Genomic DNA, 16,049 nt, shown 5'->3' on the forward strand with positions numbered 1-16,049 from the left:
CTGTAAACACTCGTACATTTGATTCAATTTAATATGTTTCACCTTGAAGGCTTTTTACCATCAATTAGGAGCCTCTAAAACCAGTTGCAACCCTCCTCCATTCCTCCCAATATTACCCAGGTAACATTCAAACATGGTTGGAGGTCTCTTAAGGGCAAATGTCTGTATTTCACTTGAATTTCACTAGAAATAAAAGATCTGTGTAATTGGTGGACGAGTGCAGGGAAAACCAATACTGCCATATTTTCACCAAAATATTGTCTGCTCCACAAGACAGAAATATATATCTCACCTGGTGTTACTCTGATACTAGGAATAAGCAGATTAGTAACTTATGTGGTATGTAAAATGTCCACGCCAGAGCCCGGTTCTCGGGCTTGTGGTTGTATAAATTAAAAAATTAAAAAGACCTCAGACATCACACATGTCAAAGTACTCAAGGAGCATTGGTATCCAAGTCCAATTAAAATCCATATAAGTATGTGGGACCAGTCAACAAAATAAGCCTTTTGTTAAGGATTAACATTTTCTGCACAGACACATAGCCACCCGGACATACATGTGCACCGGAGCTCAATTTAATAGTGCCCTTTCACAAATTTGTTTGGCTCCTACCTGCACCGAATCTATAGTAACAATTTCAGCTGCCCATGCAGCAAAGTCCAAGCCATGAATAAGTCCTGTAGCAAGGATATCATCTAGGAAGGTAACTGGTTGTGTAAAGTACAGGTCTCCAGACACATCTATTGTCTCATCTAGCATGACTGCATTCAACTTCAAGTCAGTAAGATTCACTCCATCAACAAAGCCAGTAACAGGTACATCATCTTCTACATAAACATCTGCAATAAGAGGTAAAACAATTAACCACTGGGATATATCCCACCATGTGCTGCCAACCCGTAACAGCTCCCCACTATACACCTAGATGGAATAAGTGAGATAAAGCAACTTATCCAGACCAGGGACACAATACCTTGGCCCACACAAGGACCGGCAGGCAACCTTGCAATCATATGTCAGATGCTCCAACTATGATTTATCAGTTACTAAAGGTTTGTAGATAAACATGCTCAGGTGAACTGGCATTATATACTTTCCCATCCTCACACAAAGGCCATTAGAAAAGGTAGGGCACCTTTCTACCCAATTTTACATTTCCCACCCGGGTTCCTGTGTTCCTTACGATTGAGCCACATGCAGTCTGGGAACGATTGTGTGATTAACAAAATTAATGGCAATCGTTTCAGCAACAATTCCGATCATTTTAAACCTTCAAATACGCTCAAAATGATTATCATCAAGTGAGAATATGGTAACAAAAATCTGTGTGCCCTTTTATTAATAGCTTGCGGGTTTGTATCAGAGATGTCTGTGGAAATCATAGTGATAGTGAAGAGTGTCTAGGGCTACAGTCGACCCAGTCATGCAAACCAATTTATTATAAAATTCCCCTCTGAAGCAGAGTTCTTGATTCTAGTACAAAATACAATCGCAGTAAACCCACATGCATACAAACATACCTTGTATAAAGGTGAGTGTAGACACAATAGTCTGTGGCAAATTAGTCCTCATCAGAGTGTCATTTAACGTCTCTATATTTACATCATTGATATTGCATCCATCAATTTCAAAGTTACCAGTGATGTTCACATCCTCAGCAAAGGTATAATGTCCTGAAATTAACCAGTTCATATGTAGGTAGACAGTAATTAGTATAGGCCTATACCATGTTAGCATTATACAGTACTATGGAAAAGAACTTGCATTACAAAGCATTTACAGAGAGCCGTTATAAGGTGATTTTGTCAGGCTACCTCGGATTTTACTTTCCATTATATAATCCATGTAAACAGTAAAGTAGCCAAAGAGCCATATACCTGTAACATAATTATCGGAATGTGTGTTTACTTTGCTCACTTTTCCCCCGTTCTGCAAGCAGGTCAGTTTGTAGCTTCAAAATTATTGGACAGCCTTCCAAAAAGTGTCAAAAATCTTTGGGACATTGTTAAATTTGTAATTTTGTGCCCCCCTCCCTCACCCAGTCTCGAAAAGCTGACTATGCCATGGCAAGATGCATGCTAAAATCTGAAAATTAAGCCGATTTAAGCTGATGACATATAGAAGAACCTGAATCCATGAAAGGAGGTCTTTATGAGGGAAGAAGTTTTCTCATTTGGCGATTCCAGTTGATATCTACACCCCTATGGAAGACATGACCTTAATCTCCCACACAGGTGTAGATTTGGAGCCACCAAACCCGGTACGTTCATTTGAAATTCACACCCCCTATGTCAATGATTGAGGTCATGTCTTCTATAGGGAGTGTAGAAAGCCCATTTCTCTGCTTACCTGATATCTCTTGGTCACCTGTCTTTGTTAACATCTGTAGGCTCAAATCAATTCCATCTACATAGCCAGATACAGACACATCCTGAAGGGCTGTAAATCCAGCTTCAAAGGTCTGCATAAATATACAGCATAACAAGTCATTAACTTCCTTGTTAATTAAGCAATTTTAACTGGTTGATATTATGAGATAGCTAGCAAGGCTGACATTTCTATACCAGATTCGTACAATGCAGGGAAAAAAGGTTGGAATACTTTCTATTGGCATATCTCTACCCAATTTGCATGCATGTTTCATTCGCCATTTTGATAGCACATTTCAATTGTTTAGTACAAGTGTACCAACTACTTTATATCAGGGCTGTCAACTCTCACGCATTGGCCGTGAGTCTCACGCATTGGGTCACTTTCACACGGTCTCACGCCAAGGTAGTATAATCTCACGCCTAGGTAGTAAATCTCACATAAAAAGCTGGAAAATGAGTAAAATCTCACGATCGTCATGAATAATTTGTTGCTCCTACCCCCCGCTTTTCACATTCGGCGCCGTGGCTCAAATAATCATGGTACAAAATGAACATTGGGAGTCGGCAAATCCCAGTACGCCTCTGTCTCACGCCAAGCAATTGCAAAAAGTTGACAGCCCTGCTTTATATCCAGGATTGTCCAAATCAATTAAAAAAAACATAACAGGTATAATTTGTATAGGCAAGACATTTGTATGCTTCTTTCAGTGACAATTGCATTGCAATAATCCTTAAGATGAGATCATTAACCCTAACCGCCTAAGGGCTTTTGGCGACGGGAAGGGAAAGAAGAAAGGAATAAAGAGAGAAAAGAAGGAAAGTTGTTTGCTCTGGGCGGGATTCAAACCCGAGACCCCTCGCATGCCAGGCACTGGGTCGGCGACACTTTGCCACGGGTCTTGAGCTTCGCTGGCCAGCGAAACCGTGCCTATATATCACTTAGGGCGATTGCGTCATCACACCACGTGAGATGCATGCACGAACAGCGCATATATCAAGTAGTATTTTGTAGCATACCGTCCTATTCGGGTTAAGTATATATCGTTGATCGATATACACCATTAACGCTTTGTAACAATATTCACTCCAGTAATAGTATCTTTTTTTACTTCAAACACATGTATCTTGTTCGATTTTATCCCAGCCAAAAACTAAAATGTGGAGCACATTGTCACCCTACACATGCTATGATAAATATACAGTTATAAATGCCATGAAAATGTGATATTGTTTACTGTCATCTGTTGACCATTTATTTATATTTACATGAAAAATGAATAGCATTTTAGTATATTTACAAACATTGTGGCCAAGTGGTTACCTCAATGGGCGAATCCATTCCAAATCCACACCCCTTATGTTAGGTGCATGGATTTCAATTTCAGTATCCTAATGCATGTGCTTGACATACCTTCTCAGCTGATATATACTGCAGTCCTTTATTATCATACACAGCATCTAGTAAGAGTGGTACAATATCAACATCATTTAGTAGTCCCTGTACATCAACATCACCAGTGACAATAACATTCTCCAGAAAGGTCTACAAATAAAAGGATATTATAAAAGGAATAAGTAGAATATACGGATTGCGCTATTCCAGTTGAAATTCACACTCCCTGTGTTATGTCTTCCAAAGGGTTTAAGCTTATGGACGATTTTTGAATAGTGCTCTTTTGGAAATCAAATGTATGTATATTTAATTGAAATATTGGTGAAATTTCCTACTTTAATATAATTTGTGTATATTTAATTGAAACATAGCCTTACATGCATTGTTGTATTTTGGCTCATAACATGGCAAATCTTAAATTTTATCCCAAGTTTGTTTGGTTTTTATAGGAGTACTATGTATTTATATTTGATGCACTGTATTGGTTATGTATTTTGAAAATGTATGGATGTTAATTTGCCCATTTTAAGTTCATGATTGTGATCCTATATGTATTTAAATATGGGCATTTAGAATGGCTCATGTGATTGTGGATGCAATCATGTCCCATTATCCCGGGGGTACTCAAGTTTGGTTTTGGTAGGGACGTGCCGCTGAGATTTTGGAAGTAGACCCATAAATATACCAATTTTTCAAGAAATTTGGACCCATTGATATACCAAAAGTCAAAATTTTCGGCCGAATTTACCTAAAATTGTCTTGTTTTTACAAATTTTCCCAAAATTTTGGGAAAATTTTGAAAATTTTGGCTAGATTAAGGGAAAATTGGGCTGTTTTCCGAAAAAATTGAGAAAAATTTGAAAAAGGACCCATTCATATACCAAAATAGGCTTTGAAAAAGGGTCATTGATATACCAGAAGGCTGAAAATGCTACCCATGTTTATGCACGTCCCCGTATGGTCATTTGTACTGAGTACCCCCGGCCCATTATGTTGTTTCTAACCAATCCGCATTTGGCAATGACATGAATATGTATGTTTATGAATATGTAATATATATAAATAACTAATCTTGTCCTATGTTGTCTAGAAAGCTGCACACACATGATGCAGATTTCTTGCCCAAATATAACAATGTACTCACCTTTTGTCCCGATATGTCTTGATTTTCATCTATAAACATGGCTCTTGTGTTGATATCACTAATATTCATTCCATCCACCAAGGCATCACATATCACATTACCAAGTACCGACACCGTACCTAAAAAAAATGTATTAAAATTATTTTGTACATTTTGCCAAAAATTGTAGAGTTTGCCTAAATGTTGAACCTAAACTCCCGGGCCACTCACATAAATGGTCTGTATGCGCGTTTAATTAAAATTTGGTCACGCATGCATACACCATCATACTATTATACCACTAAAGTTGGTTTTTTTTTTTTTTTTTTTTCCGGGTAGGCGCTGGTGAATTGCGATCGCGTAGGTCGCCTACTACGCGACGCGCCAAAGACCAATGGGTCAGCCGGCTTGTTGTCAAGTGCGTTGATCAGCCAATCAGCGTGATTGTTTATTGCTTTTGCATTTACGCGATACGCACAGGCACGACCACGGAAGTTTAAAAAAACCAACTTTATAATATGCCTAACTATTGGATACCACTATAATATGCCTAACTTTTGGATACCACTATAATATGCTTACATTTGGATACCACGACCTTGAGAAAGGTAAACTATAGACGAATCCGACGAGTCAAGTGATGGCCAGGATTAAGTCGGCCATAGCCGAGAGCCATCCACGCCAAACTAGCTTACTTCGTTTGGATTGTGATCCAAGACTCCCATTATCAAGAGCATCGGAGCGTGGAGCACTTGTGCTGCGTCACCTGTAATTAATACTGGCGACCCATAAAATGGATAGGTGGCCCCCAATGGCCATCAATGAGGTGTAGGAATGCGTCATGTCGAATTCGTATATTGGATACCACTATAATATGCCTAATTTTGAATACCACTATAATATGCCTAACTTTTGGATACCACTATAATATGCCTAACCTTTGGATACCACAACCTTCAGAAAGGTAAATGCAATACTTGCCTGTAAATGTCTTGATGCCAGTAATAGTCTGCGCTTCAGATTTGTACACAACATTGTCAGCTAACTCTGCCAGATGCAAGTCATTTACTGTGCCAGTAACAGTCGTATTACCATTCACATAACTATTATTGGATATCACCCAACTTCCAATTATTACCTGTAGGATTCAAAAGGTTTCACATTTAACTCGTACACTACTGCTACAAATTTGGTTCACCTCAAGTTCCGTGAGTGAAGTCGATGCTTTTTCATGGTTGCGCCATAAGCGTGCCGACAAACCACCACTGTACGCGTGCGTGTACACTCAGGGCAATTTGATACTGCGGCAAGCAAAATACGCACCGATATCACTACCAAACTGGAGGTGAACCAAACGATACTGGAACTGTAATACTCGGGATAGGCAAATTTGTATAAGGCCTAACAAAGTGAACCAAACGATACTGGAACTGTAATACTCGGGATAGGCAAATTTGTATAAGGCCTAACAAAGTGAACCAAACGATACTGGAACTGTAATACTCAGGATAGGCAAATTTGTATAAGGCCTAACAAAGTGAACCAAATGATACTGGAACTGTAATACTCGGGATAGGCAAATTTGTACAAGGCCTAACAAAGTGAACCAAATGATACTGGAACTGTAATACTCAGGATAGGCAAATTTGTATAAGGCCTAACAAAGTGAACCAAATGATACTGGAACTGTAATACTCAGGATAGGCAAATTTGTACAAGGCCTAACAAATATTTATATTGCCCTTTTCGACCAACCCCAAAATTTGAAAAAATACGCTCATATTTTTATTTTTTAATATTGGTATAAAATGCACCATAATTTTTGCTTATTTGTAATTCAAAGCGCACAACTTTGATATATCTAATCATTGTTTACCATTGTATTTTGCGTTTAACATTCTAACAATGTTATTTATATCCAGACAAAAATATATTACATTTTAAAAATGTTTTATAACCAGAGATTTTGACATAAAAACATCAATAACATTTTGCTGGGATGTATAACATGTCAACCATTAATCTACAATCATAGAATTTGCTAGAATTTACGTGACTGGGGATGGAAACAAGGAGTACAATTGATCATGTGTCCCAACAGAATATTTCTAAGATTGTAGGTCTGCTACAAGGTAAACCTATGTAAACACAGCCAAAAAAGAAAGTCTCCAGTAGTGCCATCCCCATTTAATCAGATTCGGATGAGTTTATGGCAAAATAATTTATATAATAATTTTCTATACACCTTCCTGCGAAGATTGATACCAAATTTGATATCAAAAGTTTAATCATCATGAGCAAAGGAGCCGTTGTTTGGAAATTCGTGCAATTTTAAAAATGACAAATTACGAATTGACCACGCAAAAATCAATGCATGGTATCAGCTTATTATGTGGCCTGAAGCATGCCCGTACAGGAATCATTGTACACTTGCCTGCGCACAATTGAAAGAGCGGGTATTTGATTTGCATTTTGAAATGCATGGGCAAACCTTTAACCTGCCGGCCTATTCAGGCGACGTAATTCTTGGCACTCACGCTAGCTCTGCTACGTGATACAATTCCCTATGTCATTTTTAAAATTGCATGAATTTCCAAACAAATGTTTCTATGCTCACGATGATTAAACTTTTGATATTAAATTTGGTATCAATCTTGAAGGAGAGTGTATAGAAAATTATTATATAAATTATTTTGCCATAAACTCATCAGAATCTGATTAAATGGGGATGGAACTACTGGAGACTTTCTTTTTTGGCTGTGTTTACATAGATCACATAAATACCACTCACCTCATCTGTAGTCAGTGTAATCCTATTGGCAACAAAATCTGTGAAATTTCTTCCATTCAATGCATCTGATATTGTCAGATTATAGACTGATAAGTCTTCCTCTACCTTCATGTTGTCAAAATACTTTAACCCTGGAGGAAAAAAATATTTTTTATCACTTTCTAAATGCCAGACTATGCTAACAATTGGGCTACTCCCATTGAAATCCATACACCCCATGGAAGATATGAAATTAATCTTCCACACAGGGGGTATATATTGAGTCGCCCATTCAGGTAACCCCATTTACAATTCGCAACCCCTGTGGAAGATTAAGGTCATGCATTGGGTGTGTTTGGATTCAACTGGAATAGCCTAATCATGAGCCGTCGTGAGTTTGACAGATCTCAGATAAGAATTAATATTTTATCTTCTTAATGCTGGCCACATAGCCTTCAACATAAAACATGAAATATTTTCATAAAATATCGAAAGCTATCTCTTGAGCCTATACTAGGCTTATTTGTATTCATTTTAATGCCAATTCCAAATATGGTCATGAAAATGTACAATTCTGAAATTTTTGAAAAATTGACATCTGCAGCTGACAGAGTGGAGAGAGTTACTATATTAAACACTACAAATATTCTAGAATGGCAGAATATTATACAATACCTCGTAAATTCATCAAGCTCAATAACATGGCAGAACCCTATACACCATGATCTCTATGTAACATTGTACCTCATAAGTCATCAAGCACGGGTAACAGTAGTGACAAGCAACTTTCCACTACAAAATATTCATTAACATAAACCTCTCCAGTCATTATACAAATAACGGGTTGTTCATAGTAATCTCCGCTCACTATAAAAACACTACATTATGATTGGCAGTTGGCTAGCAATTTTCCCCCAGAGCTGCATTTTGCTAATATCATTTCAGTCAGTCCAGATTCTGCGATATTTTGGATTTTGAAAAACTTATGTATATATATCCTCACCACACAAAGTAAATAAAATCATCAATTTTGTCAGCTATTAAAAATGACTATCCAACAACTTATTAATTCTAAAAACATTGTCAATTTAGTCCCCAAAACATACCTGTGACTGTCTGCTGTCTATTTGTCATCATGAAATCTTCAGAGATGTCAAATCCATTTATTGTGACGGAGTCTGCCATGAGAAGAGACCCTTCTATTTTCACATCACTCATGAAGGTCTTAAAAGAAATAGGAATTTTGTAATTATATTAATTGGATCATTTACCTATAAAAGCACCGTTGTTTTTTTTATTTTTGTGTGAAATTATTTGGTTCTGATTTTTGTTATGTCTAAAATGATCTGCACATGCTTACACAGTGCTTAGTTGCATATCACCCTGCTACCATAATTGCCTTACAAAATTTTTTGAGGAAAAATTACATAATACGGTTCAAGCATGCATATGAATAAATGATTAGGGAGACTACATAACTTGTACTTTACTTTCAAGTGGTGTTAAAATGCTTAACTCGCATCTGTCAAAATTGCCTTAGACAAGAGGGTGGCAATATGCAAATTTGTGGTCAGATGATTGGTGCCGATTCCAATGACTCCACACACCTCAAAATATTCAGATAACATTTCATAAAATAGGCTCATAGATCTAAATCATTTCAATCATAGCAAACTGCTTTGTAGCACTGGTCCTACCTTTAGTCCGCTGATCTCTGTATCTCTCCATGTAAGGACAGCTTCTTGATATAACTGAGTCAAGTTAATGTCATGTATCAAACCACTAATAGTGAGATTAGCGTTCACAGATAACCCATCAGAGAATGTCTTCTGACCTACAGTCAACATCACACAAATGAGAACAAATAAACATGACAATGATATAATATGTACACTATGCATTTATATGATAAAGCAAAGGTCATCGTTAAGGAAAGAAAGATGATAAAAAAAAAAAAAAGTTTCAAATTACACCGTACCAATAATATAGTTACTTCATAAAATAATATTCGGCAAATAGTAATTTGCTTGCCCAGCAGAACATCCTCAAATCTATCAAATCAATTTTTAAATTTAAAAAAAAATTACTTCTTATCTTTATACCCTTAGATGGTATGGTCTGCCCAGCCAGCTAGACCAACTACTCGAATAGTAGGGCAGAAATATTGCTTGTTGAGAATCATAAAAAGCACATTATTGTCATGTGATGACCTGATCCAATTCCCATTGACAAGGCCAACAATATATAGAATGTCACCTAACATTTGCTTACCTGTGACAACCTGATCCGTTACTTTATCCAGAAAGTCCTGTGTCATGTTATTACCATTGACAAGGCCAACAATATCAATAAATCCTGATGGTACAGACACCTCATTGGCAAATGTCTTCTGTGCTGTGATTTCTTGAACTGCAACAAAGAACCATGAAAATGTTGAAAATGCACTTAGGTTTCTATATTCAGTGATGCAATCTGTTAACCAGTTCAAATGCACTAAAGGTTATATACCATTAATAGGCCTGGGTGATACATGGAAATACGACAACTATTTTTTTGTATGGCATCTGAAAAGACTGCATTAAAATTGCTGAAATTGATCAAGTTATATAGCCAAAAAAGTACTTTTTAGGGTTTGATGCTTCAAAATGGTATATTTTCTCTCATGACATTTTTGTTGTAATAGTGCCAAAATTCATACGCACAGGTTCGTTTTTAATATTCGCCCTACTATATTGTAACTTTCAGGGCGCACTGCCATTTGAAGGTGTTTTGGTTCAGTGCGTTAAAACAAGAAAAGTCTCAGGTCAACCTATGTTGAGTTTTTGATCATTTGGCATCGAAATCATATAGTTTTCACCTGATATTAGTGGCATGTGAGAGTTCTGAATATGAGAAAATTACACCCAAAATTAGCCCTTTTCCCATTGAAACCCGTGTAATGCATAATGTTGAACCCCTAAGGTGTGTATATTAAGTGATGCTATCTGTTCACCAGGACAAATGAGATGCAGGAAACAGTAGGAAGTAAAACTAAGTATTATACAGCAAGTGTTTCAGTGTTTGCAGGGAAACTGTGTGGTTGGATCACATGATTCTACCACTGTCATTCATTGGGTCTAGATAGAGCATTTCTTCGGTAGTTCTGGTTGATTGTGTAATATTTGCATGCATGGTCATCTTACCTGCTCCCTTATCATTGAATACTGCATCTAGATACAGGAATGTGATATTGACATCATTAACCAAACCATCTACAGATAAGTTGTCTTGGAAATTTGCTGAATCTCCAAATGTCACCGCACCTGTATGATAGACAAGTTGCAATATTTGAGTACTAAAACATAATTCAAGATTAACTAACTGACTTACTACCCAAGTGTAATCAACCTTCAGTCTTTTCAGCAAGTGTATGCCAGGATCAAATATGCAAGTACTGCCAGCAACCATTTCCCCATATTATCCAAATGGTAATTGCTAATGACTAGATTTGACTTCCAAATGCATTATCCAATCGACCAACAATGGATGGAAGGACGAACACAGCCAACGACCAACAAACCCAATTCATTTTAAGACTGATCACTGCTTTAATAATGCTTCATACTCATGTACCTTGTATTGTCTGATCCGTAGTCAAAGTTACTACACTAGCATTAAGATTAGCCACGTCTACTCCATCCACTGTGCCATCAACTATTACATCGCCATCAACACGAATACCACTGCTGAAATTCTTCACACCTGATATAGAGTGGTTGCCTAGAATTAAAACCAAACATCAAGTTAGCTCAATCAGTGAGGTGCTGGTGTGTGACAGTCCCAGCATTGTCATTCTCTTCTCCTTGGAAAAATTTGGCTTTAAACTGGGTTATTCCAGTTGAAATCCATACACCCTACGGAAGACATGATCTCGCACACAGAGGTGAAGTGGAGTTTCATATTCAAATAGCCCCATTCATGTAACCCAGTTTGAAACCCTCCCTGTGTAGGTGGAGTATGGATTTCAACTGGAATACACCATTCTCCTGAACAAAGAACTACCCACAAAACTTGGTGTGCTGATCATGGCTGCAGTTTTAATTTTTTCAGCCTTTTCAACAAGTGACTGACAGGATCAATTAAATATGCAGGTACTGCCAGCAACCATTTCCCCCATATTATCAAAATGGTAATTGACCAAGAGATGTTGTATTATAATTTCAGAACAAGTCACTCATTCTAGAGTCTTACTGTGTGGAATACAAGGATCTATAGTAAGAATTCCAATTGAATGAGCGCAGCTTTCAACAGCTGTACTCGATCCAACGCGATTGTATATCGCGTATTTCAAACTTCAAGCGCTTAACGCATACGACCTTGGATACAATGCTAACCAATCACGAGTGCGTTGGCATGGTGGTTCCGCGTTACTCACGCACAGTCGCACACGCTGGCGTACATCGCACAGTGTACGCAAATGTTCGTCACGCTATTAAAAGCTGCGTTCATTCAATTGGAATTCCCACTATAGATGAGTAGAATTGCTAGGTGTGTTCGTACCTGACAGTGTGACAACCTGTTCGGATAAGTCCAAACCATCTATTGTACCAGTTACACTGATCGATGAGGTGACATTTACAGTACCAAGAAACGTCTTTTCTCCAGTAATGGTGTTGTTGCCTGTGGAATAAATCGTGATAACATTAACTAAAACTCTTGCAAGCTATCCGAGATTTAGTGGCCAAATTTTTGGGAGGATTTGGTCAGTCGGTATGTCATCACTTGCATTAGATCGATTCACCCCATTGGTTGTTTTTGCCCAGATTTGGCCATTCAATCTTGCATCCTTGCACTCAATGTGAAAAATCCCAAAATATGATATAAAATAAATACCTCTTGGAGGCTCTTGTGAATTCCCAAGTTTTTTATCAAGAAAAATAACATCCAATAATTACAAAAGAAAAGGCAAATTAATATTCTCTATGCTGAGAAAATTGACTGGAACTATAAGGATTTTGCAAGGGTGTTCCATTGACTGACGTGAAAATGAGTAATAGATGGGACAACATCGACTGAGAGAATGGCTTCCTTGGACACTGCTTTTTCATATTTAGTCATTTAACTAACAAACAAAGTACAAATGAGCCAAGGAAGCCAATAATCACATTTCCATTTGTCTTGTGGTTCTTGAGCATTTTCCCCCTGCCAAGAATCATGCATGTCTTTTCAGTGGGAAGACCATGGATATCAGTACCCCTGATGCAAAATATTATATGCATTAGATTCTTGAAATTCCTGTTTACTTGCCTCTTATAGTAAGGATGTCGTTTGGCCAATCCAATCCATCCACTGTTCCATCCACTTGTAGGTTACCATCTATATTAATTGGTCCATTAAACGTCTTCTTGCCCGTCACCTACAATGTCAACAAAACCGATTCTCAATCTCAATTTTCATTGGTAAAGCACCAGTGTAATCTCATGGACACTTGGGCAATGACATCCGTGCAAATTTCACTGTGCACAGCCTCAAATCACTAGCGTTCAATCAAAGCGCTGGTGTAACACACGCATAGATTCAGGAGCGAAACCGCTGCGTTAACGGCACTGCCACATATTTTAGGGTGAAAAATGGTATAGCTGTGAATATAATTAGACATAAATTATACTTGCCTGTCTATTCTCAGCAAGTTTCAAAGCTCGCTGCTCAATATCAGAAAGATCATCATCATTGATAAACTCTGTGACTTGTACATCGGTATTAAATGTTGCAACAGACTGAATGGTGACACTACCTGTATAATACAAACAATTTAATACATAAATTGTAAATCACACTTTATACAAAATGACAAAAGTGAACTTTGTAGTGCATGGCGCTATGGGTTTGGGATTTTACGTTCCTACATTAGTGTTTTTATGAAGGTCCCAGTGGGGCTAAAAAGTAGTCACATTATGTTGTAATGTATTTCAAATTGTTCCTGTCATCACAGGGAATAAAAAAGCAAATTTTCTATGATGCTTTAGTCGAATGGTTTAGGGTGTGCAATTCATGTGGATTAACGTCCAAGTGTTGTGCGTCGCGAACTGTAAATCACTATGCTTTTTTTCTAATCTAAATATAAATTGCAGCAAAAACATGCAGGCCGACTGTGGTACCATGTCGATATAGTGCCTAGATACCTATATGTAATGAGTTTTACATATGAGGACATTTAGAGCTTTTAGAAACTAAAAACCCCAAGTTTTCTTTTGTGAAGTTACATTAATTTATCAATCGCTGAAAACAATATAAAACAAAAGAATTTTAACACTTTCTTTGCCAATATCTCAATATTAGCGACATCCGACTCATTCCCTTGATCGTGTCACATAAGTTTTTGACCTGTGTCTATTCTTAAACTGGGGCTATTGTCCACTATAATTTAATGCAATGTTTGGGCCATTGTTACCAGCTATGTTCCCTAAAGTGCCATGATCTTTTGTACTTGTGCTATACATTAATATATGGGTTAGTTTTCCTATCAAAATGTTCTTACCTTGTATAGTTTGGTTGCCAGCTAGAGTCATCGCATCTGATGCAAGTTGAGCTACATCCACTCCATCTATATTACCAGATGTACTGATACCCCCATCGATGTTCATTGTATCTTGGAATACTATATTGCCTGTAATGATAAAGAAACACATATATTAAGTAAAATGCTGACCAATTCATTACCTACTTCATTGTTGACAGGCTTCAAGAGCAAGTCGCTGATAGCCAATGAATTAAGGGTACGTGATGTATTGTTGGTTGAAACAGCCAAAAAATTTTCATTATCAAAATCAACATATTATTGAAAAATAACACTTCAATGTTTTGCAAAGTTCATTCTACAAATCATACTTTAAAAACATGCTTGATTTATTGTTGCTAATGAATTATGTATGTTTTACAAAAGTGTTGTTGTTTCAGTCCTCTTTACAACATAACTCCAGAACCACAGGGCCTACAAAAGTATTTTGTGATATTTGAATTCTACATGCTCGCTATGAAATGATCAATGCAAATTTTGCTAAAGCTCACTACCATTCGTAAGATGCTGTGAACTACCAAATCGCAGCAGTTGCTAACCTTAACTACTCCCCATTACAACAGGGTGGAGTAGGACAATGGCCTTATCCAAGTACACAAGTCCGTACTAATTTGCACCCGTGACCTCTAGCCTGCACCCAATTATGCCGCCATTCCATCAAAAATTATGGTTTAATAACAAAAAACTTGGTAGGTACACAATACTACACATGTACACTATGTATAATGAAAGACTGAGATAAAGAAATCGCATCCGACGTCAGGGCAAAGGCACACTGATTGGTTGCAGACCTGCGAAGTACAACATTTTCTCTCTATAGTTGTCAGAATTTCAGATGCGAACTAGTCTTTATCTCTTGTCTTTCATTATAAATCTCAGTGCATTGAAGCCATATAGTGTATGATCAATTTTTATCAAACCCAAACCGGATTTTGGAATTGGTCAAATTCGTAGTATTTGTTGGACAACCGCGATTCTGAATTTTATGATATGATATGATATTAAATATCCCATAGAGATATCAGTGGCGGAAATAGACAAAAAACCTCCTTGGTAAAGAATAAAAATAAACCAATAACTGCAACAAAAATGGAGTAGAGTAAAATAACCAACCTGCCAACGTGTAGTCACCAATGAGGGTAACGACCTGTTGAGATACATCAAGTCCATTCACATTGGAGCCAGCTGTCATGTTGATGCTACCCGTTACTGCCACACTGTTATCAAATATTTTGGAAGCTGAAAAACAATGCAAAAGAAATGTAACATGAAGTTCTTTTGCCCAACATTCAGTGCTTTTTCTCAAAATATCAAGAGCCATCTGAAGAACCACTTAACCAATCCTAGGCTTTTTGTAGGGGCCTACTCATTTTCATGCCAATTCCAAATATGGTCATGAAAATGTACTATTCTGGAAAAAAAATGAAACTGCAATGGACACCCGAGTGGAGAGGGTGAAGCGGGTGCACTGGATATCACTGTTCTGGTTATATGTCATTTGGTTATTTGGTTAATATCCATAAATAGGGCCCTTTAAAAATACAATACAAATTATACAATACAATAAAATGCATAAAGAATTGGAGCTCAGGCAAACTGGCACTATAATATAGTAGCAGACCTGCCAACCTACCAAAGTCTGCAGAAAGAGGGACATTGAGGCCAAAACCTTGTACATGTACACAAACCAGGTACTGACAATTTCAAAAATTTACAGATTTCAGGGAAGGTTTTACAGGTCCAGATTTATCACAATAGAATGCATTATTTTCTGCTGTTCTTACATTTAAATTTAAATATGCCATCACTGAAATTTTCAGAAAGGACTGTCG

The 16,049-nt window shown here is 37.3% G+C and overlaps 1 protein-coding gene across 1 annotated transcript in view; it reads right to left on the reverse strand.

The window, feature by feature from the left end:
* Window positions 1-16,049, reverse strand: part of LOC140151720 (uncharacterized) — a 50,041-nt gene that overhangs the window by 20,178 nt on the left and 13,814 nt on the right. Inside the window, exons 15-31 of the mRNA XM_072174058.1 lie at window positions 15,331-15,456; window positions 14,179-14,307; window positions 13,313-13,434; window positions 12,948-13,056; window positions 12,201-12,320; window positions 11,274-11,420; window positions 10,844-10,963; window positions 9,933-10,070; window positions 9,359-9,495; window positions 8,768-8,885; window positions 7,683-7,813; window positions 5,873-6,029; window positions 4,913-5,031; window positions 3,787-3,918; window positions 2,353-2,464; window positions 1,524-1,676; window positions 616-842 (exon numbers count right to left, since the gene is read on the reverse strand). Of these exons, the coding sequence (XP_072030159.1) occupies window positions 616-842; window positions 1,524-1,676; window positions 2,353-2,464; window positions 3,787-3,918; window positions 4,913-5,031; window positions 5,873-6,029; window positions 7,683-7,813; window positions 8,768-8,885; window positions 9,359-9,495; window positions 9,933-10,070; window positions 10,844-10,963; window positions 11,274-11,420; window positions 12,201-12,320; window positions 12,948-13,056; window positions 13,313-13,434; window positions 14,179-14,307; window positions 15,331-15,456 (2,297 nt within the window). The remainder of the gene's footprint in view (window positions 1-615; window positions 843-1,523; window positions 1,677-2,352; window positions 2,465-3,786; window positions 3,919-4,912; window positions 5,032-5,872; window positions 6,030-7,682; window positions 7,814-8,767; window positions 8,886-9,358; window positions 9,496-9,932; window positions 10,071-10,843; window positions 10,964-11,273; window positions 11,421-12,200; window positions 12,321-12,947; window positions 13,057-13,312; window positions 13,435-14,178; window positions 14,308-15,330; window positions 15,457-16,049) is intronic.

Source organism: Amphiura filiformis, chromosome 5 (genome assembly GCF_039555335.1).
Source record: "Amphiura filiformis chromosome 5, Afil_fr2py, whole genome shotgun sequence".
Lineage (NCBI taxonomy): Eukaryota > Metazoa > Echinodermata > Ophiuroidea > Amphilepidida > Amphiuridae > Amphiura > Amphiura filiformis.